The sequence below is a fragment of the Carlito syrichta genome, unplaced genomic scaffold (assembly GCF_000164805.1).
Source record: "Carlito syrichta isolate Samal-C Ts95f unplaced genomic scaffold, Tarsius_syrichta-2.0.1 Scaffold138743, whole genome shotgun sequence".
In the NCBI taxonomy this organism is placed as follows: Eukaryota; Metazoa; Chordata; class Mammalia; order Primates; family Tarsiidae; genus Carlito; species Carlito syrichta.
In genome coordinates, this window is record NW_007082839.1 from 398,898 (window position 1) to 425,441 (window position 26,544).

Here is a 26,544-nt window from a genome sequence, read left to right on the forward strand (position 1 = left end):
TTCTATTAATAACAGAAGTTTATTAAATGTTTTATAGTAAAATATTGAGCTCACTCTATTATAATACACAGGCTGAATGTTCTAACAAGTAACACCATGCCTCGACAGAGGAAAGCTTATGACACAAACACAAGGTGGAATTGTGGGCAGCTACACAAACAGATGTATCCCCTTCCTGCTTGTCCACAGCTGCAGTTCTGGTGTTCAGAAATGTTTTGGCATTGGGCAAAACCTGTAAGATTTCCTGAGTGTTCCATTAAACAATTCTCAAAATTATGTTACCTTAATGGAAAACATGAATATTTTCTGATGGAAACATCCATTTTAACATTTATTATCTTCAATAGCTGAAAACCACAATCCTAAAAAGGTATTATTATACCATAAGAAAGTCTTTGGGATGATTGTAAGGCTTTCCAGCACAAAGTACATATCAAGGCAATTTATCAAGGACTAAATATTTGTGTACCATCAAGCCAGGGTATGCAAAAATAAAAGAAAATGTCAAGGTTAGTTGATTGTTTTCCAAATACCAGGATCTAAAAAATACTGGGAGAAAATAATGATGTGGGAATGAGTGGATATTGGATGGTAACAGACGGCTAGAAAAAGCTACTAGAACTAATTAGCATTAACTAGCATTTAATGTATCTCTTCATTAGCCAACATTTTCTTCATGTATATAATTATTTTAAATTAGCATTTCTACACATTATATTGTTTCATTCTTTTTTTAATGTCAGTTTGCAAGAAATCTTTGATTCTGAATATCTAAAGTTATAGCTAATAGCATTTTGACGTGTATCCCTAAGTATACCTGGAATTCTCAGTCATGGCTCTTGGATACATTTTTTCTTGATAAAACATCATTAAAAACAGAATTGATGCTGAAAAAAAAATACCATCTACCTAAAGCTCAGAATAAGATTTACGACCAACTTCACCAATTCATATTACTGAGCTCACATGGAAATGACATCTTTTTCCTTTTAAATAATCTAACCCATCCTATACAAGGGCAATTATTCAGAAAATCACATACTAAGATTTGTACTCATACTCATTTATAGCTATATATTGAATACAGGGCCTGAATTTGGTATTTCTAGTCCACACTTTGGTACCCTATGTTTTCCATACTGGATACTTCATTCTAGGAATATAATAATCAATGAACAAACTTAAAAGTAAAGAAAAGGAGTTTTGATTTGGGTGCAAGTGTTTTGCATTCATATTAATATCAATAAAAGAGATCTTGCCTTCAAAAGAAATGGAAAAATAAAAGCATATGTGATACCATATAGTACTGCAGTCTCAAGTAACCCAAACATACAGCCATCTCCATCACAGAACTAAGCAGCCAGTTCTAATGCACTACAAACCAATGGATTAAAGAGGCTTATAGCCAATGCTTTAAGAAGGGAACGCCAGTGAAAACAGCTTTCAAACGTATACCCTGGTAAATGGATGTATTTTTAAACATTAAAACCTTGTTTCAGAAGTTCCCCGCTTTAGGTTGTTACTCAGAAACTCATCATGTTCGAAACTCAAGTTATTATGTGATCTTGAAATCATAAGAAGCTTCTCTTTATTGGTAAAGTCTTTTTTGATGGCAACTTGAGGCACGAGCAACCTATCCATCGGGTCCTCTTTGTTCTCCAGTTTCACATATCCCTTGCTGTTGTTTCGATCTAACCGAGGCCAGCTTGGATGTTTCCGTTGTTCTGCCTGAACAGTTAGAGTGGAGGGACCCCGGTCTAGGTCTAAGGATTTTGAGTGTGAAGAGAGCAAATGCAAGGATGTATTGGACCCAAACTGTCTTCTAGCAGCCCCAGGAGACAAGAGCTGTCCAGCCCCGGGTCCAAGGGCCATAGAGGACTTGTACTGACTTGACAACGACTCCCCAACAGAATGATTCCTGGGGAGCACTGTGCTGAATGGCTGGAAGGACTCACTGGTGTTGGGCAAAGAGACCACAAGGGAATCCATTGACAAATTCCTCGACTTACTTTTGAGGTTATCAGCATCCTCGGTGATGTTATCTATACTGGGCTCGTCAATAACACAGTTATTAAGTTTGATCACAGGCAACGTGAAAGCACTGATGGATGATGACACAATTGACTTGGTTTCACATTTCTTGGAGCTGCTGGTCTTATCCTCGATGGTCTTGGAAGGAGGTGGATAGAGGCCAAAGACAGAGACAGAGCTGTCAGAGAGCAGAGGTGGCATAAGGTGTCCAAAACTCTTATTTTCACTGAGCATAAGCTCATCCTCCTCCATGGAGCTGTCCATCCGGAAACTGCTTCGAAAACCCGAGAAAGAGGCGATCGTGTTTGCTGCCAGTCTCGAGGCACAGGAGCTCCCGTTCTGCTTTACTTCTGTTTCTCCCATCAAGCCAGTGTACATGCCATTCATTTGCTTTTGCTCCTTGATTCTTAGCGTGTGGATGTCAATGACGGTGGAATAGATATCCCTCATGTGTATGATCTTGGTTTCTTTGTCGCGGTTTTCATGGAGAATGGCATTAGCACAGATGAAAATGAAGATGCCAATTCCCATGGTGAAGGGACCGAGCATTTTCATTTTATCAGAATGTAAATGCTGTTCAAAGAAGCGAACCACCACACCACCCTGGTTCCGGATGACCTGAGTTTCATTTGTTGACAGTGTTGTCTCGGCATCGATAAAATGTTCTTTTTGGGGCCAATAGCCAAGGATGGCCATTGCAATTCCTATAATGGAGATAAGCACTCCTAAAATAAGGAAGAAACCAGATGGGGAATAAAGTCGGATTTTGCCTCGAACGACCACGACATCGGCCCGGGGCCGACGCCTGACTGGTTTCTTCTCCTGAGCAGCAGGTGATGGGCTGAGGTTGACATGCTGCTGTGATCTGGCAGAGTCTTGCCTTTTCAAGGCGGCCAGGCCGGTTATCACTCCACCAGTGGCTATCATAGCTCAGCCTTTTGTTCTGAAAAGAAAAGAAAAAGATGATGACCTAAATATGCCCCTGGGGTGTGCTCATCAATTCAATTCAACAATTGCTTACATACAAATTTTGTTACTGTTGTTGTTTCATGTGATGAAATAGAGCAGAAGAATATCTTTTTAATTGACATAATTTTGGTAGAAGTTTTGCTTATTGACTAATGTGAAATTTTGGAAAGCCCCCTTTTCAGCTATGGGAGTGTACCTATTATTGATGGAATGTGAGCTCAAGGTATAGATTATCTCAATAATTTTATCACATCTTATCTAAAACATTCCCCTGACACACATTCCTTCTCTCTCTCGTTCACATACACAAACCTATCACTATCTCTGTGAAAGAAGTAGAAAAATTCAGATTACTTAATAGGTCAAAAACACACAAAACCTAGACTAACAAAAAGAATGCATTCCAGCAATTCCTGGTCCTCAGACCACTCTACTGAAAGTCATCCATGAATTCTTAACTGCCACGTTTAATTTCCCCTTCTCAATTTTCATCTTTCTTACCCCTCCATTTCCACGGACATTACCTGCCCTTCCTTTCTCTATACTTTCATTTTTTCTGGTCTTTTATGATTAAGGCTTCCTGGTTCAACCCTGACCTTGCTGACCACTTCAGCAGTCTCTCCTAAAGTAGACCACCTTCCCCCCTAGAGTCCTGTCCTCGGCTGCCTTCTCCTCTGTATTCTCCCTTGGCGTTCACATCTGCTCCTACATCCTCTGCGATCTCCTTTATGCGAATGAGTCCCAAGTCTATATTTCAGGCCGCATCCTGAGTTTCAGTTTCACATTCTCAACTGCACATTGGGGAACATATACACATTCAGGCACCGCCAGCAAAGCTGAGCTCACCTTCCACCACACACCAGCTCCATGGGTCTTGTCTGCTTTTTAAAATGAGCTTAGTTCTCAGGCTGAGTTCTTTACAGCTGTCTTCAACTCCTCCCTTTTTCTTCCTCTCATCTTCAATCAGGTTCTAAGTCCTAGAAACTTCCACTACGCGATGTCTCTCAATCCCATTGCTCTGTTCCAATTCCTACTCTTCTCAGACCCATGGAGCTCTTACTAACTCTTACTAGACCATTATAATAACCTCCCCACTGATCTTCCAAACTCCAATTTCTCTTCCTTTACAGCCAACCTAATATACAAAGGGCAGATTAATCATCCTAACACACAGTTCTGAAGTTGTTTAAAGAGTGGAATCAAAGGCCAAGCTCGGTGGCTCAGCCTGCCATCCCAGCACCTTGGGAGGCCAAGGTGAGTGGATTGCCGGAGCCTGCGGGTTCGAGGCCAGCTCAGGCAACTTGGCGAGACCTCATCCCCACAATAAATAAAAAATTAGCTGGCTGTGGTAGCGCACACCTGTAGTTCCAGCTACTTGGAAGGCTGAGGGGGAAGGATCACTGGAGCCCAACAGGCCGACACTGGGGTGGCCGTGAGTGTGCCTCTGCATTCCAGCCTGGGCAACAGAATGGGATTCCAACTCAAAAAAAAAAAGAGTGGAATCATGGATAAAATATTCTCTACCACCTACTAAAGTTTAATCTGGTGTTCTAGACCCATTGAGTGTAACTTTAACTATTCCCTTTAATTTGCATAAACCCAAAACCTAATCAATGTTCCCTATTTCTCACTCATATTCCATAGTGTTCTGTTCTGGGATTCTGTTAAGAATGTTTCAGCTGTCCAGAATCCATCTCCCCCTGGCCCCTGTCGCAGCCCCGGTCTTCACATATTGTCCTCTGGTTAGTCATCAAAACTCATATCCCACGTCCTTCATAAAGCTTTCTCTGGTGGACTCTTCACACCTCACACTAGCACTCACTCCTCAGAGCATTTTGGCAAGTTTCAACGCAGTTATATGAAAATGTCATACCTTCTCCACTTCTTATAGCCAAACATCAAATTTAGTTCATATTTTTATTACCAAAAACATTCACTGTAGTACCTTGCACATAGGCAATGTTTAAGAAATATTTGCTAAAATGCTAAATAAGGAAGTAATTCTTTTCCTAGGATCTTCCAGGTGATCATGATATAACTATCCTAACTTTGCTAGTTAAAAATATGAACAAACAACATTAATACCCAAACAAAAGGCAACATTTTGTGAATTGGTAAAATATCTGTCTTGATTTGTAATAAATAGTTCTCAAGCTGCCAAATCTGGCTGGTAGGGAAACAGGATATTTTAAGCCCCACAAGTTCTTTGGCAAATTGCTGAGAGGATTTCTTCAGGGTGTCAAACCTTGTCTTGCAGCATCTAGCTCTCCTTTTGAATTTCTATTTATGATTTCTGAACTGTGTTTAAGTAACAGGGTTGTGGTTGGTATCCACAGTTTTAGCAAGCTGCTGAGTAGATCCAGCCTTTAGTGAAATTATAACTAGGATTAAAATAGTTTAATGTTGGAAGAACAAACTAAATTGTAACCAGTAGCTGTAATCTATGAGATTTATCAAAGTATACATGCTACAGCTTACAGCCTCTCCCAAACCTTTGCTAAAACAAAGCTGAGTGTCAATCTCTGTTTTCTTGAACCCAAACTAGACCCAAATGTTTGAATTAAATGCTCAGATTAGATAGCGACCATCTAGCCCAGTTATTTCCATATGGTGGGATAAGGATTTAGTCTGTAATCCTTCTGAATAGAATGGGAACAGGGACAAAAGCCTTTCATTTAATTTAAAAGCAATCAAAGGAAACTGCATTCCACACCGATTTCCAGTCCTCCCCCACTTTTTAAAACTCATTTTCTATTTCTGAGGCTGATAGAAGAAAGGGGACCAGAAAAAAAATACACTTTTAAAAGGATCAGAATAGAAAGGTGAAAAGGAGAGATGGCTGTCTAGGCTTCCATGTGAGCACACAAAGTGAGCAGGCTAGACTCAACATGAAGAAAAAGCAAGGGTAGCTCAAGAGTGTGAAAATTCATAGAAACAAAAGGAGACAGGAACATCTAGAATAGTTTAGAACTAAAGAATAGAATGGACGGGGAAGGGGCGACCACACAGCTCTTCAGCCAGTCTACCCTGGTCAGGCCCAGGCAGGGGCACCAAGATGCTCAAGGATAAGCAGAATCAGGTTTGGTGCCGATATCTTCCTTTAATTTAGTTCAACACTACTGAATCTCTGTGGTGACTCTGGAACCCAAAGTAGAGCCTGAGGGGAAAACGAGGGTGAGAAAACTCAGTAGGACTTCAAAGAGCCTGAAACTTCAGGTAGGAGCTAATCTACCTACGTAAACCAGGATAAGGTGACTCCTAGAATGGGAGTTTCAATTAGGGGAGAACCTTTCCAACAGGCTTCGTGCAGGAGACTGCACATGGATCAGAGTCAAAAATCAAGGAAGCAGCATTTCAGGGAAGGTCAAGAGAAAGAACGCAGGCCAGGGCCACAAAGAAAGCAGGCTGAGGAACAGAAACCTGGCCTGCCATCAGTACATAGTTCAGTGCTGCAGAGGTCTGCTAGGTGACTATGGCCACAGGGACAGAGAGGGCCAGTTGAAAAGCTGGTGATGCCATTCCTAGATATTTGAATTTTACACACATTTGCCATGGAGCTGGAGTAAGACACAAAGACTGTTGTTGTTATTTTAGGAAAATTAATCTCAACTAGTAGATAACAGTAGTCATGAGGGACTGACATTGGGAACAGCATAAGGACATTAAAGGTGGTTTCACAGGAAGCAACTCAGAGAGAGATTCCACTGGTTTCTGCATCTTCAAACTGCAATGCCTATTGGTCCCAGGTGTTCAGTCTATGTAACAACTGCCCACATCTACTTCTTTATGGATGCTGCAAAGCCCTCTCTCCTCCATCCTATACTTTTGTCACTGTTTTTGTTTGTGTGTGCTTTTCTGTGGTACAGGGGGGGCACAGGAACCCTGTTAACTTGTCTCCTTATGTGACAAATCATGAACTTCTTCTAAGTTTTAATAATAACAACAATACAAATAACAGCTAGCCCACATGCTTATGGTCAGGCACTGTTCTAAGTGCTTTAGGTACAAAATATTTGCTCTCACAACAATTCAGGAGGTGAGTGTAATAATTATAGTATCTATGTGCAGATGAGAAAACAGGCTCAGGCTCAGAGAGTTTAGGTAACTTGTCTAAGGTCATTCAGCTAGGGGGTAACTCCAGAACCTGTGTTCTTCTGGAATTTGAGATGGGTATGAGCCTCCAGAGTTGCTTCTGCTTAAGGTTTTCTTTTCTGAAATTTTATTTTTTCATGTTCTGTCATTTTTACTTATTCTTTTTTAAAGATTATTTTTTAAGAGACAGGGTCTCTTTCTATCACCCAGACTGGAGTACAATGGTGCAATCACAGAGCACTACAGACTTGAACCCCGGCTCAAGTAATCCTCCTGCCTCAGTCTCCCAAGTAGCTGGGACTACAGACATGCACCACCAAGCCTGGTTATTATTATTATTATTACTATAATTATTACTTTTGTAGAGATAGGAGTCTAGCTATATTGCTCATGCTGGTCTTGAACTCCCAGCCCCAAGTAATCCTTCTGCCTAAGCCTCTCAAAGTGTGAGGATTAAAGGCATGTGAGACCATGCCAGATGGTGTCTTGCTATGTTGCCCATGCTGGTCTCGAACTCCTGGTCTCAAGCAATCCTCCTGCCTAAACCTCCCAAAGTGCTGGGATTCCAGGCATGAGTGACCATGCCAACCTTTTCTTCCTATTTTTATTCCTGTTTGCATCATAACACAAGATCCTAAAGAATGCTGCTTTACCTTTGAAACTATGATGCGGACCAAACAACTTCCATTTCTGAAGTTACCATGACCACCTGAGAAATGCCATGGGGCACACATAAGGTTGAAAGTCTGACCTTGGGTGAGCATGTGACCTCTCACACCTGTCTGGAGTCCCTTCAGCGAATGACGATGCTGACTCCAAACAGACCACTCTACTTCCACATCATCCTCTTTACTCTCTATCGTCTCTGACAGCACAGGGCTGGGACTTATTTCCTTAAAGGTAAGTGAAGGGTCCTCCCACATTGGATTTCATTTCGTTAACTTCGGCACAGAGTTTCTGCTTATCAATCTCTTTGGATCGTGGGTCTGTCTTCCAAAATCATGTTGTCCCTTCCTGCCTGTGTTCATCTGCAAATATTGTAAACCTGACTTCCAAAGCTCCACCCAAGTTTTTGGAAACTGAAGAAAGCATAAAGCAAAGTCCTGTGAGAGACTTGCTCCTAGGTGGACTCTATAATTCGTTTAGAAATTCGTTCACGTGTTCATAAGAATGGATACTTGGAACTGCAGCAGATGCAGGATGTAAGGATGTTTCCTGACCTGAAGATTATAATGACCAACAATCATCTTTTCAATGAGGCCATTCAACTAGCTATAAACAAACCTAACTAGAGGGCCAGGCACACTTAATATCTCCACGTTCTCCAAAATGATATGATGATTCTGTCAAAAGCCAAGTTAAAAGACAAATACGTATATTGCTGACAAAACAAAAATTTAAAAATTAGTTAGGGTTCACTGTTAGTTAAATATGGTACACCGATCACTTTTTTCCCCCATTCCTAGTGCTCAGAAACCAGCCACAATTTCACCTGGCAAGAGGCATCAAGATTACCAGCTTAAAATTTGCAAAACACACCTTCTTCATTGTGCAGACCAGGATACAGTTGGGCTATCTCCAGGCGTTTGCCATCCCACGTGAATCTGAGCTGCATCGTGATCTTGGAAATCATCTGTAGCAATTCAATCTCATTTGCTACCTTCCTCACTACAGAGCTATGTAGATGCCTGCCCTCATTCAAATACTCTGATACTCTGCCTGCCTGCCTGGGCTCACTCTGATATTCCCTGCCTGGCCACCTTGGGCTCACTCTGATACTCTTTGGTGGACCACCTTGGGCTCACTCTGATACCGTCTGCTTGCCTCCCTTGGGCTCACTTCTCCCTGAACCATGTTTACTCTCCTTTTTTCAGCTGAAAGCTCTTTCTCCTCGACTGAGAAGATTTTTGTTGTGTATATCATATGTAGCGCCACACTAGACATTATGTGTTCTAATCTTCAGGCTTATCCTCTCCTATTCTTTGTCTGACAATTATATTAAAGGGCCTCTTGCTGTTGTTCTTTACCTTCTTTACAAGTGTAAGCACATTCTGGAATTTGCTTTCCATGGCACTAATCCACACCAGCTGTCGTATTCTCACACTCCTGGAAGATTATTTCTGCACTCTCAGGTCCTCTTCTGACCACAGTGGCCTATTGTTCTCACCCCATTGAGAGACTACTACATACAAGACATGGTTCACACACTTATATCTGAGATAAAGATAACTAAATAGACATGCAAACTTGAGACACTTTGGGCGTCTTTGAATCCAGACATTCCTTTTAGTCAACAAAGGGCCAAGAATGTTGTTGAAGATCAGACATAGAATTAGCAAACAAAATAGGATAGAAATTCAAGTTTTCGGTCTCCCAGGTCCATGCACGCTGCTGGTTATGTGTTCCTCTTCCTATAACTTTTCATGGTATCCTAGAGCCTCGCACAGTGCCTGGCATGTATTAAGGGCTCAGTAAGTATCTGTTGACTGTGAACTGGCGTGATGAATGCTTGAGTATGGTTGGAATGTGCTAGGTACTAGGGATATAAAATTTATTAAACCTGGTCCCTGATTTCAATGAGTATGGAGTCCAGGATGGCAGCAGTCAAAATAAACATTTAAAATAAGATAAATCAAAAAATCAGCCGGGCGTGGTAGCGCATGCCTGCAATTCCGGCTACTCGGAAGGCTGAGGCGGAAGGATCGCCGGAGACCAGCAGGTCGAGTCTGCGGTGGCCGGGAGCGGCCACTGCACTCCAGTCTGGGAAACAGGTGAGACTCCAACTCAAAAAAAAAAAAAAGATAATTGCTACAATGGAGCGATAATTGCTACAATCAAGAGAGGCTTCTAAGAAGCGGCAGCATGGAGCCTTGTCACATCAATAGGCGTATGCCATGCAGAGAGACTCTAGTTCATCCTTGCTCCTGATTGTTTCATAAAGGTCTTTGTTGTAAGATTTGTCATCATCTTCATAGTTGAAATATTCCTTTTATTTTAAATAGATTTGATACTGTCTGATGTATATGTTTGAATTATTATCCTCGTCAGGAGAATTGAAAATCCACCAGAATGTGAGACTATCTGCCCAAGAGAAGTAAAATTAATCTATGCCTTTAGGACCAAACAAAAACATTATATAAAAACCCCATGTGGCATCCACAAATGTGACAGATGGAAATATTTTCTGTTCAAGCTAGAACAGTTTTAGGACTTTCTTCCCAGTTGAGACATTTTAAACTTTTAGAATAGGATTTTTATCTATATCTTTACTAGAGTTTGAAAGAGAAAATTCCTATGAGTGATTAATAGTCCAATCATATAAAGTTTAAGAAATAATATAACATAAAGCATGTTTTAATGTGTAGCATAAGGGCCATGGATGTGAACACTGGAATTAGAGAAACAGGATCCATGCCCTTGCTTCATACTTGACAGACATGCAACGTTGGACATGTTGTTTTAAAATTTTCTTATCTCAGTTCCTCTATCAGTAAAACAGCAAAGCCTTCTTGAATACACAGCACAGAGTGCACTCGAGACAGAAGACCGGGGCATGAATTCCTACACTGCACATAACCCCTCACTTGAACTCCTGGAGTCTCAGTGTCTTAATCCCTAAGTCATCATGCGATTGATTAAGGAATTTTCAATGTGGTGTATATACATGGATTCGAACATTAACCGTTATTTAAGTATTTATTTATGTTTCTTTTTACAACACTCATTCTAGAACCATCAATAACCTATTTTAACTTTTCAATGGATGAGAAGCAGTAGAGATTCTATCACCCTTACTCATGAGTTGATGGTATGGCCGAACAGATGCAAAACCTGCAGCATCTCTACAAACAATGGGGACAGGAACACTACCTGCAGGACTGCTGTGAAGCAAAGGAGATGGTGAGCAAAGCACAGCTCAGGGTCTAGTGATTAGGATCTATGTTGGTGAAGTCAGCTATATTCGACTATAAGGTTTTTTTCAGGATAAATGAATATATGTAATATTTACTATTGTTTTGACTATAATAAGTTCTCAATAAACAATAGCTATTACTAACTCTTCATTGTTCATATTATTTATTCTTTCATTATTTTGCTAGGCAAATAAAAAACATACGAAGTTAAGTAATTAATGATGGCTTGCTACATATGGAGAGGCAGTTATGACTCCAAGTTTTCACTGGGACTTAGATTCAAAGCTATCTAAACAGAGCTGTATATTTTAGTGACAGAAGCATTAATAATTTGGTAGCTGCAAAGGACTGTTGAGTTTATAAGAGAGACAATATAGAAAGAATAAGCCAGGCCTCTCTTTTTAATTTATTCTATTTCTTCACATTTGCACTCAAGACAAACATAATAGCAATAATAAAAACACAGTAGGAAAACCTAAATGTTTTTAGTTATCTTAATAATGCAACTGGATCAAATGCGTGAGTAATCTGATCAATTCTGCAAGCACTATTCGGTTTCCATTGGGATATTCGGGCATAAAACTCACTGAAAATGAAGCAGAATATGGGACCTGGGGGTATGGGGACTAGAGAAGATGCCATAAGGGTGATATAATGTGAAAACCTGCAAAATGTTAATTCTGTGGCACGAAGTTTGAGCTCCGATTTTATGTACATTCTGAAGCTCTTTGCCAGTCTGCCTTGGAAAGAAGAGTTCCTTAATACTCAGTATAGCTCCATATTCAAATTAATGCTGGAACTAAAAGGAAATACAGAAGGTTTAGATAATTAACAGAATGTTAAGATGATTCACAGAATGATACTCAAGTCATTAACTGTAAAATATCACAGTATGGTCAAGTACAGCCTGAGCAAGCAAAAATGCTAGGAATAGAGAATGCACATGGAAATCTCTACATGATCTGTTAGCAATGCCTTCAAAACCTGCCAGCCTGACAGACTGTAAAATATGGGCCCACACCAACTACGAGCTGTATAACAATGACACAGAACAACTGCTCTCCAAGGACTAAAAGCAGAAACCCATGGAACATAGAAGTCTCTAGGAGGCCAAATAACAGATCCATAATGAGCTTAGAAAACACCCTGCTGAGACCCTGTGGGAGATATTTTCTGCAGGAACAGAAGAAAGTAGAAGCCTATTTCCCCCCAACGTAGAAATATGCTTCCCGCCCCACATCCCAACTCTTCAAATCTGTACAAGCTTTTACAATCACTGTCACACCCTCCATTCACTGCATTTCCTGACAGGAAGGTGACTTGAAGCTGGTGTAAAGAAAATATCACTGAAAGAGCCACCAATTTACTAAAATGCAGGAAATTAGCTGAGCTCGTCCTAGATAAAGAGCTGAAGGCTTTACAATCACAAATTAGACTTTTTATAGAGGCCTTCTTCACTGCAAGAGAACATATACAGTCATTTCACTTAGAGGTACAATGACCATGTTTTTGGAGACACCATGGAATAGTGAGACTCTGATAAGTATTAATATCCCTTCCAGCTATTCTAAATGGCTGGACAATCCCAAACACGTTGTCGGCATTCCTACAGGAATTCCAAGGGAGAAAGCTGAAGGGTAACCGCAATTTCAATTCTAATTGCCCCACTTACCATCAAGTATCTTGCGTAAGTCCACCAGTTTTGCAAGTAACACAGCTGTGTCCTCCGTAGGGTTGAAGCTACAGAGATCTTTCACTATGCTCTACTACAAGTAAGGAACCACCTCTAACCAGAGCAAAATCAGTACCTAATTAGCAATGAGTTGTGCCATCCTTTAATCCACAGTAATGTACTGTACATTAAATTTCTTATCGTTTCTCAACCAATGGAGGTTCAATGAATAGCAAAGTATTTTTAAAATCCTACAAAACCATTTTAAAAATAGTTCAAATGACATCATTTCTGCTGGAGAACTTTACTTTTTTTTCCTATAAGTAAAATCTAAGCAGTATCACCCTTAAAGCCAGGTATAAAGAAATATGGAGGAATACCTAAGGGTGACAAGACTAGACTGCCCACCAGTCACACAAAGAATGATCTGTTAATTTGTTACACTTGGAAATGAATACAAAAGCCCCTTGGCATTTAAGGAACACATTCTATGGGCTTTAAAGAGAAACCCCACTGGTAAACCCTCAACAGTAAACATATTTAAAAAAAAAAAAAGGAAGGTGATGAGGATGCATGTGACTATTTCTGCTTTTTTGTTTCTTCTTGTGTAAGTTAGGAGCAGCCGAGAGAACTGAAGAAAACACAGATTTGTAGACTTCCTGTCTTTCAATCTGCTTTGCTCTCCTCTATCTATCTGGAAGCTGCTTGCTATAGACTGAATGCTTATGCCCCCCCAAAATTCACGTGTTGAAATCCTAGTCCCCATGGTATTAGGAGGTAGGGCCTTTGGGAGATAATTAGACCATGAAGGTGGAGTGTTCATAAATGGGATTCATGACCTTATAAAAGCGACTCTAGACTTCATCTCTACAATAAATCAAAAATTAGCCGGGCGTGGTAGCGCGTGCCTGTAGTTCCAGCTACTGGAAGGCTGAGGCGGAAGGATCGCCAGAGCCCAGCAGGTCGAGGCTGCGGTGGCTGGGAGCGGCCACTGCACTCCAGTCTGGGTGACGGAGTGAGATTCCAACTCAAAAACAAAAAACAAAAAATAAAAATAAAAGCGACTCTAGAAAGCTCACTCACCCCATCTACCATGTGAGAGCACAGTGAGAAGATGACATTTATGAACCAGGTAAAAGGACTACACTGGCTACTGATCTGCTGGTGCTTTGATCTTGGACTTCCCTGCTTCCAGAACTGTGAGGAATAAACTCCTGTTGTTTATAAGCCATCCAGTCTATGATAGTTTTGTTATAGCAACCTGAATAGACTAGGCCACTCCTAGTGCTCATGGTAAAAATTCAGTACTACAAAGTGAAGAGGAAGTCTCTCTGACCTCTGGCTTCCCTAGTTCCCCTTCCCAGAGGCACACATGGTGTTGCATTTCTTTCTTTCTTTTTTTTTTGAGTTGGAGTCTCACTCTGTTGCCCAGGCTGGAGTGCAATGGCACACTCATGGCCACTCCAGCATTGACCTGCTGGCTTCAGCAATTCTTCCACCTCAGCCTTCCAAGTTGCCAGAACTGCAGATATGCGCTACTATGCCTAGCTATTTTTTTTTTTTTAATTTATTGTGGAGATAAGGTCTGGCCAAGTTGTCTCGGCTGGTCTTGAACCCACAGGCTCAGGCAATCCACTCATCTCATCCTCCCAAAGTGCTGGGATGACAGGCTGAGCCACCGAGTCTGGCTGGTGTTGCATTTCTTACAGCTATTTCCAGAGAAGGGAGAAGAATGCTTTCACATTTAGTTTCTTAGAATCACTTTATACAAGTTCTTTATGTATTGAGGAAATCAGGTTTCTGGTACTGACCTGATGGGAAGCAAACTGATATTTCACTTTCTTTGATTTTATCTTTTATCATACAAAAAATGTCAATTGTATAAGGTTAACTTTGTCAGTATGTTCACTGATGGTTTCATGTAATCAACAGAAACACCTTTGCAATCTAAGATTATATATTTTAAAAGTTCTATGTTTCCTTCCCATAATTTTACGGTTTAATTCTTTGCATTTAAATTGTTTGATGCATCTGGAATTTCTTTTTGTGTAAGAACTAGGTAGGGATCTAACTTTTGTTTACAGTAAACCACCTCTCTTCACTTGGTTTGAAATGCTACCTATATTACATATTAACTTCATATATTTGTACTATATATAAAAGCTAGTATGCATTTGGGTCAATATTAAGGGTTGCCATCTGTTTCATTAAATTGTCAATTAATTTGCCAGACCCAAATAGACATTATCACTATTCGTATTATACATATTTGGATATCTGTGAAGATTAGCCTATTCTCATTATTCTTCTTTGTCAAAAGTTCCTTGTCTATGCTTATGTATTTTATATCACATATACACCTTAGAATTTGATTTTTTAAAATCTTGTTAATAAATGTTATGGTACCATACCAAATCTATTCATAAGTATATGAAAAACTGACATTGTTACACTGCTGTGGCATTTTATCTAAAAATAAGTTTTATTTCATGTCCTTGTTTGTTTGTTTTTAACAATGACCTTTCCCATTTCTTGCTACTTTTTATTTCCTGGGTATTTTGTCATTGGGTCTCTCTTCTATATGGGTATGCTTTCTTTCACTATCATTTCCATATTCAAGCAGTTGTTTGGATGTAGGAAAGCTACCGATTTTGTGCATTAATTTTGTACTAAGCTACATTATAAACTTGCTCTTTGTTAAAGAAAGTTTCCAGTACATTCTGTTAGGTGTTCTAAAAATATAATTATGTCATCTATATATATTTTTGACTCCCACTCCCCAATTTTAAACCTACCTTTGCTATTTTCTAACTGTATCACTTAGTACCTCCAGAGCAAAGGTAACCACAATTGGGAAGAATAGTCTGGCCTCATTCATGAATTTAATGAGAGCTCCTATTGTTTCACCACTGAAGAAGTATTAATCAATGCCTGCTTTATGAAGAGTTTTCACCTAGAATTTCAGGGGAAGAAATTAACTGACTCGGAGTTGCCACCAGAGAGGAAGAGTTTTCCATCTGGAGAGGACGACAGAGCAAGTGAAAGGAAGGAGAAGGGGAAGGGCAAAGGGAATAAGAAGAAAAGAAGAAGAAAAGGTAAAGAATAAAGTTTAGGAAAATAAAGAGAAAATTGAATTGGGGAGAAAATTATTAATGACAACATTAAACATCTGAAAGTATGAATAATAGCATATCTTTCCTTAAATGTCCTTACCTCTTAAAAACCATCTCTCCTTCTAAAAAAACATTTAACTAAGGACAGGTATTTCCCTCTTGAGATTTTTGGGATTCCTAAATCCTGAATATATCAGCTGAAAGGGAAAAATTGAGGATGAAAAATTGCCCACGATGTCAGGAATATATAAGAAAGATTGGAAAGAATGCTTAGTAGCCAAAGTGAGTTCAAGGTAAGCCTAACATAACAACAAAGGATAAAACCTTGTTTCTAAAAACACCATACAGGCTAGGCATGCACATGATCAGTAGCTGCAGCTCTAAAAAGATGACAGAGCAAGAGAGAAGAAAAATCCCTTTGGTTCCAGAAAATCTCCTGAAAAAGAAGAAGGCTTATCAAGCTCTCAAAGCCACCCAGGCAAAGCAGGCACTTCAGGCAAATAAGGAACAGATGAAAGGAACAGGACTCAGGCTTAAGCAATTGGAATTGTTCCTATATGATGAGACCTCATGCCTTGGAACTGCCAGATAAACATTCCCTGGCCTTTGTTGTGCCATCCAAAGGATTAATGGGATGAGTTCACTGGTGAAGAGGACCATTGCAAGACTTTGTCTGAAGAAAATTTTCAGTGGTTTCTTTGTCAAAGACAAAGCCCCAAAACACTGTGTATCGTGGAGCCTTATGTGACATGGGGATTTTCAAGTCTGAAGTCTGTCCAGCAACTCATCTTGAAACGTGGACAAGCCAAGGTCAAGAACAAGATCATTCCTCTGCCAGGCACCACAGTGACTGTGAAGCATCTGGGGAGATTTGGTGTCATTTGCCTGGAAGACCTCATTCATGAAATTGCCTTCCTGGAGAAGCATTTCTAGGAGATCTCATGGTTCTTGTGCTTTTTCTAACTTCCAGTGGTTCATCACACTACCAAAAATAGAGTAGGCTTTGTCAAGGAGGTGGGGTCACTTGACTATCGGGGTGAATGCATCACTCAGTTCATCCACCAGCTGAACTAGACCCAGAATATCTGAAAGTACCGTGCATAAGAAGCACGTGCTTTTGTTTTTTGGAATTGTTATCAAGTATCTTCAGAGAAGATTATTTGTGGTTCTTTCTTCAAGAAGGGAAGGGAAGGGAAAAGACAGAGGTTATGTTCATGGCAGGCACTTCTCATCACCGTCCAGTTCCAAAAAAAAATTCCAGTGTTCTCCACATTGGCCGCTGCAGCCTCTGAAATCAACCTATGTCATGCGAGGAGTCCTGCTTTGTCACATCTTCTATCCTTGGGTTCAGTGTTGGTGAATGAATAATGCAGGCATGTATACAAGGCTCCCCAAGACTCCTGCAGCAATGGACCAAGATCAAGGGCATATTTGAATCTGGCAGTCCCTGGGACCCTGCTTTGAAAAGACCTGAAATACAACTAGAAACAAGAGCACACCAAAAATAAAAATTTTAAAAATAAAAACAGCATGCATACACATGACCCCTTTATACAAGAATTGGGTATTTTGAGATCATGCCTGAGATATTTTTGGTTTCAGATACCTGTTATACTTTATAATGGTTTGTTTCATTGGCAATATTCTGTGAGAGATAGCAATCCAAGAGAAAAGTGGGCAAAAGATATGATTAGCCAATTCACAGAAGGAAAAAAATACACGTGTCCAGTTAACAAATGAAAAGAATAATGAGCAAAGAAATGCAAACTATGGTCGTTAAATGTGAAAATATAACCACTTACTAATTGGTAAAACTGAAAAAAACACCAAAGGGATTGATCATGCCCATTATTGACGAGGTGTAAGGAAAGAAGCTTCAATAAGCTGTCAATGAAAGGACAAATTGATACTTTTTAAGGGCTACTGCGACAATAGTTTCAAAAACTGAAATGGCCATTCTCTTCAACCCTCCCCTCAGTGCCAATTTCACTTCTGTGAATACCTTCTCAGAAAGACTTGCACAAGGATACACAAAAGTATGTATGGAGTCTGGTCCTTGGTCCCGTCTGGATACCAGCTTCTTTCAACAGGGCAGGCGGCGGTCCCTGAGGCCAGTGGAAGGAAAAGGAATAAAACTTGCAGGAATTGTTCAGGTTGTTGTTCTTAGCACAACCCAAGGCTAAAAAAGGAGGAAGGAACTGACCCGATCAGTACTAGAAGTAATTGCATTCAAAGAGGAATAAGCAAAAAAAAAAAAAGAAAGAAAGAAAAGAAAGAAGGAAGAAAGAGAGGCTGACAGACACAAGATGAAACCCTGTCAAAAAACTGAGGAAAAAACAGAAAATGAGAGTGAACCAAAGCTTGAGGAGGAGCCAAAGCCTAAGAAAAAGCCAGAGGAGGAAAAAGCAGAAGAGACTTTTAAAGAAAGGCTGATTCAATCTGTCCAGAAATGTAAAGAAGATGTGCAACAACAGGCACTTAAGCAATGAAGATATGTTTAGAGAAGTGGATGAAATAGATGAGATAAGGAGAGAAAGAAACAAACTTATAGAGATGTGTTGGAAGATTAATTGAAACCATCCTTACCCCTATTTAATGTAGTTTACCTTGATTTTTATCTGGTATTAATAATACTATATAGCTTTCTTTTTATCAGTATTTTCCTATAACTTTGTCTATCTTTCTACTTTTAACCTTTTGCTGTTAGTGGTTTTAGATGCATCTCATTATCATATTTTGAACAATCTATGTGTCTCTGTCTTTTAATAAAAGAGCTTTACTCATTGATTAAAGAAAAAGAGGTTCCCGATAGAATATAAAATCAAAAAAGGTTACTAAGTATATGTGAATATAATATTTTTGAAAGGCAAAAGTACATTTGCATATTACATTTATGCACATAAAACTTGTGAAGGATGAAAGAGACAAAGTTCAGTTTCTTGGTGGTGAGATTATAAATGGTTTTTCTTCTTTTGCTTATTTGTATTTTCCATAGGCCTAAAATGAACACACATTATTATTGCTAAAAATAGCAAAAGTTTTATAACAGGAAAACAACAAAAAATAAAATAAAAAAAGGACGTATGAAGATAGTCACTGCAGCACTACAGTAATGGCAACAATTTGAAAACAAAGACTCAGCAACAGAAAGTTGGTTAAATCAATCATGCTGCATCTATATCATAAATATTATTCATATATTTAAAAGGACTAATATATACTTAAAAGGAAAATGTACACATTCTATGTTTAAGATATTAGAACATAAATAAAGAGTTCAGATCCCCTTTTCATCAAACATACACCAAAGTGATGTGGAAGGCCACATCAAACTAACAGTGCTGTTCACTGCCAGGAGGAAAGAGTACTCACTGTAAGTCCAAAACTCCCCTGCATGTCATTTACTTATGCAGCAAATCCTCACTTGTACCCCACAACGCTAAAATAAAAATAAAAACTGGCAGTGCTCATGATTAAAGAAAGGGATTGTCGTGATATGTAACAGAGTGCTCACTTTCAACAAGTATAAAACTATATTGTTGACCTTATCACAAGGAACATGCACTGCTTTTATTTCATTTCCAGTATGGAACTGTAATGAAATACCGACCTAAAAAGGATGTTGAAGACTGGAAAATTAAAGCAAAAGGCAGACCAATCTGGTGCATATTCGGGTAATGGGGTGCGCTTGCTAATTTAAGAACCGGTATTGTGTAGCCTCTGAGGCAAAAATGCAGGACTGCAGAAATGAGAAAATGGCTGAAATCACTAACTGGACTAAACGAGAAGTTTAGGAAAGAAAGACTGACATCTCATGTGTCATCATCTTGAAGCAAGGGCAACAATTCTACTCACTTGGACAACACCTGAATCTCTTGGGTGAAAGGTCACAGCAGAAGATGGGAAAACTGGTCTCTGCACTTCAGTAGAATGTAGCATGTCCTACCTGATACAATGCCTGAGATGCTGGTTCTCCTCCGTCAGTCATTTGTTCCTCTTCCAGCTCCTACTGCTGATCTAGGTTTGCTCTACTCTATCTAATTTTCTGCTTCTCTTTCCACATTCCAACATCTGGAACCTTACCTTTCGACTTCTCATTTTTCAAGGACCTCAGTGTAAGTGGTTCACTATTCTTCAATGCCTGAGTACTCTCATTGGCCCAGGCCAAGGCACCTGTATGTGTAGTTTATTTCTTTTCATTGGCAATTTTTTTCCTTTTTACTCTTCAACTCTGTCAACTATATGGTTTTTTCCTTCTCAGCCCTTATCATAGGTCAGAAATATAACATGTTTAATATATCTTTAAATATACATATATTCAGGCTTATTTTTTTTAAAGAAGAATTGTTGTCTGCTTTTTTTTTTTTTTTTGAATTGGAGTCTCACTCTACCCAGATTGGAGTGCAGACACTGCTCACTGAAGCCTCAACATCCTGGTCTAAAGTGATCCTCCTGCCTCAGCCTCTCAAGTAGCTGGGTCTATAGAAGCGTGCCACCGTGCCTGGCTAATTTCTTTTTTGTAAAGATGAGGTCTCTGTATGTTACCCAGGCTTAACTTGAACTCCTGGGCTCAAGCAATCCTCCTACTTTGCCCTCCCTAAATCTGGGATTACAGGTATAAGCCACTGTGCCCAGTCAGTACACAGTGCCTTTATAAAGCTTGTAATAGCAAATCTCTCTAAGACTACTTCTGAGCATTGTAAAGCAAATGATAAGTATTTTGCCTTTATAGGATTGATGAACATCCTCTGACACTGAGTCATCCTGACTTACAGACCTCTCCTGGCCTCCAAAAGGAAGCATGGCTTGCTTTCTTTCCCTAAAGCTCAGTCCTCTCTGTGTTTATAGGTGCCTTCATGCCAACCCACCCAGGATCTTCAGCTGTTCTAACTCACAACTTGTATTCATAGATGGAATTGGGCTTTTTCTGAGAATATTCTGCAACTTACTCTCGTGAAGCATGCAGCTACAGAGGCAGGACAGTGATCAGCTTCGTGAGGAGAGGGAATCTGAGCTGGGCTCCGGAAAGAGCTCTTCCACTTAACCTAATTTGCATTAATCTCCTCATCAAGATGATGGAGCAAGGCTGAATTTTATTTAATTTTCATGCCTTGTAATTAAATCTCCATTCGACTCCCTCCATTGACCCTGTTTCTTCTTGTGTGTGTTGCACAACCTTGTTTCTACAGAGACCCCTGGGTCATCCCAGTAGGTGAGGGTCTGTTTGCGGAGGCCTCCAGGAAGGAACTGGGTGTGGTGGTGAGAGGCCATCATCCCTTGCACTCAAGGGTTACCCTGTTGGAGGTTTTTTCCTGCTTAATCTCAACCCACAGAAGGAATATTTACATTTGACTTTTCTTCGAGGCATTTAACTCTCTGGGGCTTATTTTAAATGAGTTCACAACAAGGGAGCACAGTCATATAACTTCAAGTCACTTTAACCAGTTTTAAAGATGACCTCTTGATTTAAAAAAAATCAAAATCAAATACAAATAGTGTTTAATGAGTTATTGAGAGATGTATGCCTTCTAAACACATATTTAACATTTGCTTACACGTTGGGTCTTCAATGACATCAGACCCACAGAACAATATAACTTATTATAATGCTTTAAGTATTTTTTGAATTTTCTGTGGTTATATGCAAAACCATAGATTTTATTTGTAGCCTTTTGGAGAGTAATGGGACATTTGTTGGCTTAGTCACATATTGGCCCATGAAGACCTCACAAAAACCCTGAAAAATAGTTAGCAACATCTCCTTATACAGAATAGCCAAGGTCCAAGAGGATATGTAATTTGTATGTGAAGTGACTGCTTCAGCAACTCCTCCAACTCAATTTCTGGCTACAGAATTTCTGCAGCCACCACATTACTTCCAAACTGGCCGTGTCTTCAAAATGAAAGGGCTGTAGAGAATTGAAGTAATTGCTCAGCTTTTTCAGGCTTCATATCCTTTGCTTTAATATATTTATAGGATGTCTGGATTATTTTTGTGTTGGTTTTTGAGTTATGAAGAGGACTCTCTTTTCTTCCTCAATTTGCATAAGATAATGACATCAAGTAATTAGGTAAACCAAAAAACATTCCTTATTCTTCCAGAACAATGTTCATAATTGATTCAAACTTCTAGTTCACTTTGATTGGAAAGCAGAGAGTACAACTCATCTCTATTTAGCTCTGCCTGTGTTGCTTCAATTCAGACCAGCAATCATAACCTCAACCATCTAGGCTCCTTTATCCGAGGAATCCATGACTTTTTAGCTTAAACTCCTGCGATGTTTAGCACTGATTTCTGAAGGACTATTCAACAGATACTTGTTGAGCATTGACCGTGCACCAGAGCTCCATAACTGAATCTTCTATGTTCTTACTGGGCTGAGAGCATAGAAGCAGGGCAACATGTGAGTTCTAACTAAGAAACATTTTAGGCACAATGACAGAAGTATTCATGAGATAGAGAAAAAGCCAAAAGAAGACCTTTGGGGATGAGCTAAGAAGGCGAGAGTCGGCAGGAGAGGACTCATAAAGAAGGTGACCCTTCAGCTGTTTTCAAAGACAGGAGGAGGAAAAGCAGGGAGGTAGAAAATTCCCAGATGGGAAAATACAGGGTAAGACAAGCTACCAGCACAGCATAGATTGACTTACGTGGATTCAGACTGGTTGGGGTTTAGACCCAAAAAGCACAACTTTCTATCAGCAATCTCCAAGCAGAAGACAGAATTCGGTGGTAACACCCCTGGGCTTTACATAATGAAGATACCAGTCACCACCACGGCTCTCCCACCCAAACTTGCCTGCTCACTGGGTGTTCTTGGGAAAATAATTCTTTCCCATAAGATGAGAACTATCATCTGCTTAAAAAGTCATTTCAGGATTCACTCAAATTTACATGGAATAAATTTGACTGCTGAAAGCAACAGCCTTAGTGAGATCAGAGTAAATATTAGTTAAATGGTAACTTTTTAATAATGATGAACTCCAAAAAAAAGAGGTAGTTTTAATTTGAGTTATTCTCAGTAGAACTGTGTCAATAAGTTCAAATTATTGATCTGGAGACTTTGGGGAAAAGTACAAAAAATGAGAAGGAAGAGTAAAAAGTTGGAAATGGGAAGGGAACTAGAATTTGTTGAGCCCTGATAGTTTTGTGGAGCCATTCCATATACAAGATTGTATTTAGTCTTCAGAAAAATGAGGAAGGAAAAATAGTTCCATTTCACCAAGGCTGAGGGAAGGTCACGAATTTGCTCAATGTCACACAGCTGGGAAGTGGAAGAGGCAGGTTTCAAATCCAGATCGGTTTGACTTAAAGAACACGCAACATCTCCCTCATCATACGGCACATTAGCAGAAATAAGATCAGGAGAAGGAAGTGGAATTAAAAATTTTAAGAGAAACATGAAGATGAACGGAAGAGAGAAGACTTTATAAATGTAGAATTCAGTGAGAAAACTTGGCTGTTTAAAGAAAAATTTTTTAAATATGTTATTTAAAGAAAGAAATTATATGCATCTCTGAATTGAGTAGCACAGGGCTGTGCCCTCAATAACTTGCAACTGTTGGTGAGGATAAAATGAATTCAACTTCTAATGTGTATAGAAACTCACTTCTATAAAATTATCAAGAGAGTATGTGAGAAATAGACACCTCAAACCAAAGACAGACATGTATCACCCAAAGCATATAGCAAGCTCAACTATTCCAAAAAACAAGTAAAAGTGGCAGCATATGATCTATTTAGTTTCTTGTGTATCTTATTATTGGGAGGAATAACTTCTAGTATTTATCTCTATTTCTACAGATTGGATCATCTGTCTCCAAAGTTAAGGAGACATTAAAAAATGATTCCTATCAACCCAAATTGGTTGATAATATTTTTAAACCTAATCAGTTTAAGATTTCATTTTGGCTCTGGAGTATCATATGAGAAGTATAACCTAAGGAAATATTTTAAAAGGTTTTTGTTAGCAACATTTGTATAAGTTAGTTTTCTCTCTTTCTAGAGGGTAATTTGGCAACACATACTTTTTTTTTCTTTCAAATATTTTAACACAATGATTTTCCAATTAATTAGAGTACATTGAAATAAAAGAATACTATGTAATCAATTTCAAAATATAAGAAATCATGTAATAACAGAAAAACGTTCAATAAGTACGTTAATTGAACATAAAAACATGTGGTAAGCAATCTCATTTATGAGATTTTTGCATATATGTGTAGCTGCAGAAGAGCTATCAAAATGCACACCACTGTCTTTGTTCAATTGCTGATTCAACAACACAAATGTCCCTGTTGTAGCTAGAGGCACATGAAAAAAAGATATACATGGAGAATTACCCAGATACGCCATTTGAAAAAGAGATCACACTACGGTCTAAGTAGATATAATTTTAATTTTGCTCTTCTATTAAGAAAAACCCAAATAGGTCACTTAAAATTAAGACATTCATTTCTTCAAGGTCATATACATGACAAAGTACCTTGTTGTTATGCCAAGATCAAGTTAAAAGCTACAACTATACATTTATAGCTTAATCAAACTAAATGATAAAATTCCATGTGCAAAATTACATACGTTAATTTTACCTCCCACCAATACAGCTAAAATAACTCCTTCTTAATTATTTCAAAAAAGGCCAATCGGCTAGCTAAATACCAGGAGTATAATAAAAATACTCATACAAATTTTCTAAATAGTGGGTCAAAAGGGTCCAAATGTCTTTGCTACAAAGAAACTCATCTACTTACTATTCTGACCAAATATGGCCTTCATAGGTGCTGAGTGGGCGACACTTTCAGCTTTCTCTATAAGGTCTTTTGGTAAAAAACAGTTCCTATGTTTGGGAATTCATAACCCATAACAATTAAAGCAACATTCGGGCAGACACAAAAATGACAATACTAGTATTATGATACCTGAAGAAGAAATAATTAGGATCATTCCAGCAGTTCAAAAGCAGCATTAAAAACTAGAGTGAGGTATCACTTTACACCTGTCAGGATGGCTATTATCAAAAAAACAAAAGATAACAAGTGTCGGCAAGGACGTGGAGAAAAGGGAACCCTTGTATATTGCTGGAAAGTGTAATTAGTACAGCCATTATTGAAAAGCATAGGGTTCCTCAAAAAAATTAATAAATGGAGCTACCACATGATCCAGTAATCTCTCTTCTGGGTATTTATCCAAAGGAAATACAATCAGTATGTTGAAGAAATACCTGCACTCCCATGTTCATTGCAGCACTATTTGCAATAGCCAAGATATGGAAGCAATCTAAGTACGTCTACTGACACAGGAATGAAGAAAGTGTAAGTCTCTCTCTCTCTCTCTCTCTCTCTCATTCTCTGTCTCTCTCTCTTTCTCTCTCTGGAATAATATTCAACTTTTAGAAAGAAGGAAATCCTGCCATCTGTGACGACAATATGGGTAACCTGGAGGACATCGTGCTAAGTGAAGTAAGCCAGACACAGAAAGAAAAATACTGCATGTATTTCCACATCACTTACATGTGGAATCTAAAATGGTCTAACTCCTAGAAACAGAGAGTAGAACAGTGGTTACCAGGGACAGGGGGAGGAGGGAATAGATGATGTTGGTCAAAGGGCACAAAGTGGCTGTGCGCGTGGCTCAAGCCTATAATCCCAGCACTTTGGGAGGCTGAGGTGAGGGGATTGCCTGAGCCTATGGGTTCGAGACCAGCCTAGGCAACTTGGCGAGCCCTCATCTATCTCTACAATAAATCAAAAGATTAGCTGGGCTTCATAGCGCATGCCTGCAGTTCCCACTGTTTGCAAGGATGACGTGGAAGGATTACTGGAGCCCAGCAGGTCGATGCTGGGGTGGCCGCGAGCGTGCCACTGCTCTCCGGCCTGGAAGATGGAGTGAGACTGATTCAAAAAAAAAAGGTACAAAGTTTCAGTTATGTAGGAGCTAGAGTTCTAAGGTACAGCATGGGACTGCAGTTAATAATACTGTGTTGTATATTTGAAACTTTCTAATTGTAGATCTTTTTTTCTTTTTTTGAGTTGGAGTCTCACTCCGTCACCCAGACTGGAGTGCAGTGGCTGCTCCCGGTCACCACAGCCTCGACCTGCTGGGCTCCGGCGATCCTTCCGCCTCAACCTTCTGAGTAGCTGGAATTACAGGCATGCGCTACCACGCCCGGCTGATTTTTTGATTTATTATAGAGAGGAGGTCTCGCTGCCCAGGCGGGTCTCGAACCCGCGGGCTCAGGCCATCCATTCACCTCAGCCTCCCAAAGGCGCGGGATTACAGGCTGAGCCACCGAGCCTGGCTTAATTGTAGATCTTAAAGTGTTCTCGCCACGTACATACACACAAAGGTAACTAGAGGAAGAAACGGATACACGAACTAGCTTGACTACAGTAATCAGTCTACTATGTATATATTAAAAACAGCATGCTGTACACCTTTAATATATACAACTTACATTCAAAAACAACAACATACAAACAAAAACGTTAAGCAAAACCAGTACCTGAAAAGAAACTAGCATCAGAAAGTCTTGGGATGTAGGGAGAGAGAGATATACAAGCAGAGTTCAGACGGAGTAATGGTCTGCAGGGCCAGAAACACTGGTATCACAGGTTAGCTTGTCAGGGATGCAATTTCATGGGTCCACCTCTCCCACTGAATCAGAAACTCTGGACACAGCAGGTCCAGTGAACTGTCTTTACAAGCCTTCCAGGTGACTCTGATGCCTGCTGAAGTCTGAGAGCCACCAAGCTG

At 39.5% G+C, this 26,544-nt stretch overlaps 1 protein-coding gene and 2 pseudogenes across 2 annotated transcripts; 2 read left to right on the forward strand and 1 right to left on the reverse strand.

Moving 5' to 3' along the window:
• TMEM200A (transmembrane protein 200A) lies at window positions 1-26,544 on the reverse strand. Of its 2 annotated transcripts, none has more exons than XM_021708487.1 (2): window positions 15,506-15,516; window positions 1-2,974 (listed from the first exon to the last, which is right to left on the reverse strand). In XM_021708487.1, exon 2 carries the CDS (start codon window positions 2,956-2,958, stop codon window positions 1,483-1,485), a length of 1,476 nt encoding a protein of 491 aa, XP_021564162.1. In that variant the 5' UTR covers window positions 2,959-2,974; window positions 15,506-15,516; the 3' UTR covers window positions 1-1,482. The 2 variants fall into 2 exon arrangements, with proteins under 2 accessions (XP_021564162.1, XP_008048060.1); XM_008049869.2 differs by lacking the exon at window positions 15,506-15,516 and adding an exon at window positions 26,294-26,544 and having other exon boundaries at window positions 303-2,974.
• Window positions 16,153-16,865, forward strand: LOC103251286 (annotated as a pseudogene).
• On the forward strand, window positions 18,098-18,392 carry LOC103251285 (annotated as a pseudogene).

What these genes read in the sequence shown, in the direction of transcription:
- TMEM200A (XM_021708487.1), bottom strand. Translation starts at nt 2,958, where the DNA reads ATGATAGCCACTGGTGGAGTGATAACCGGCCTGGCCGCCTTGAAAAGG.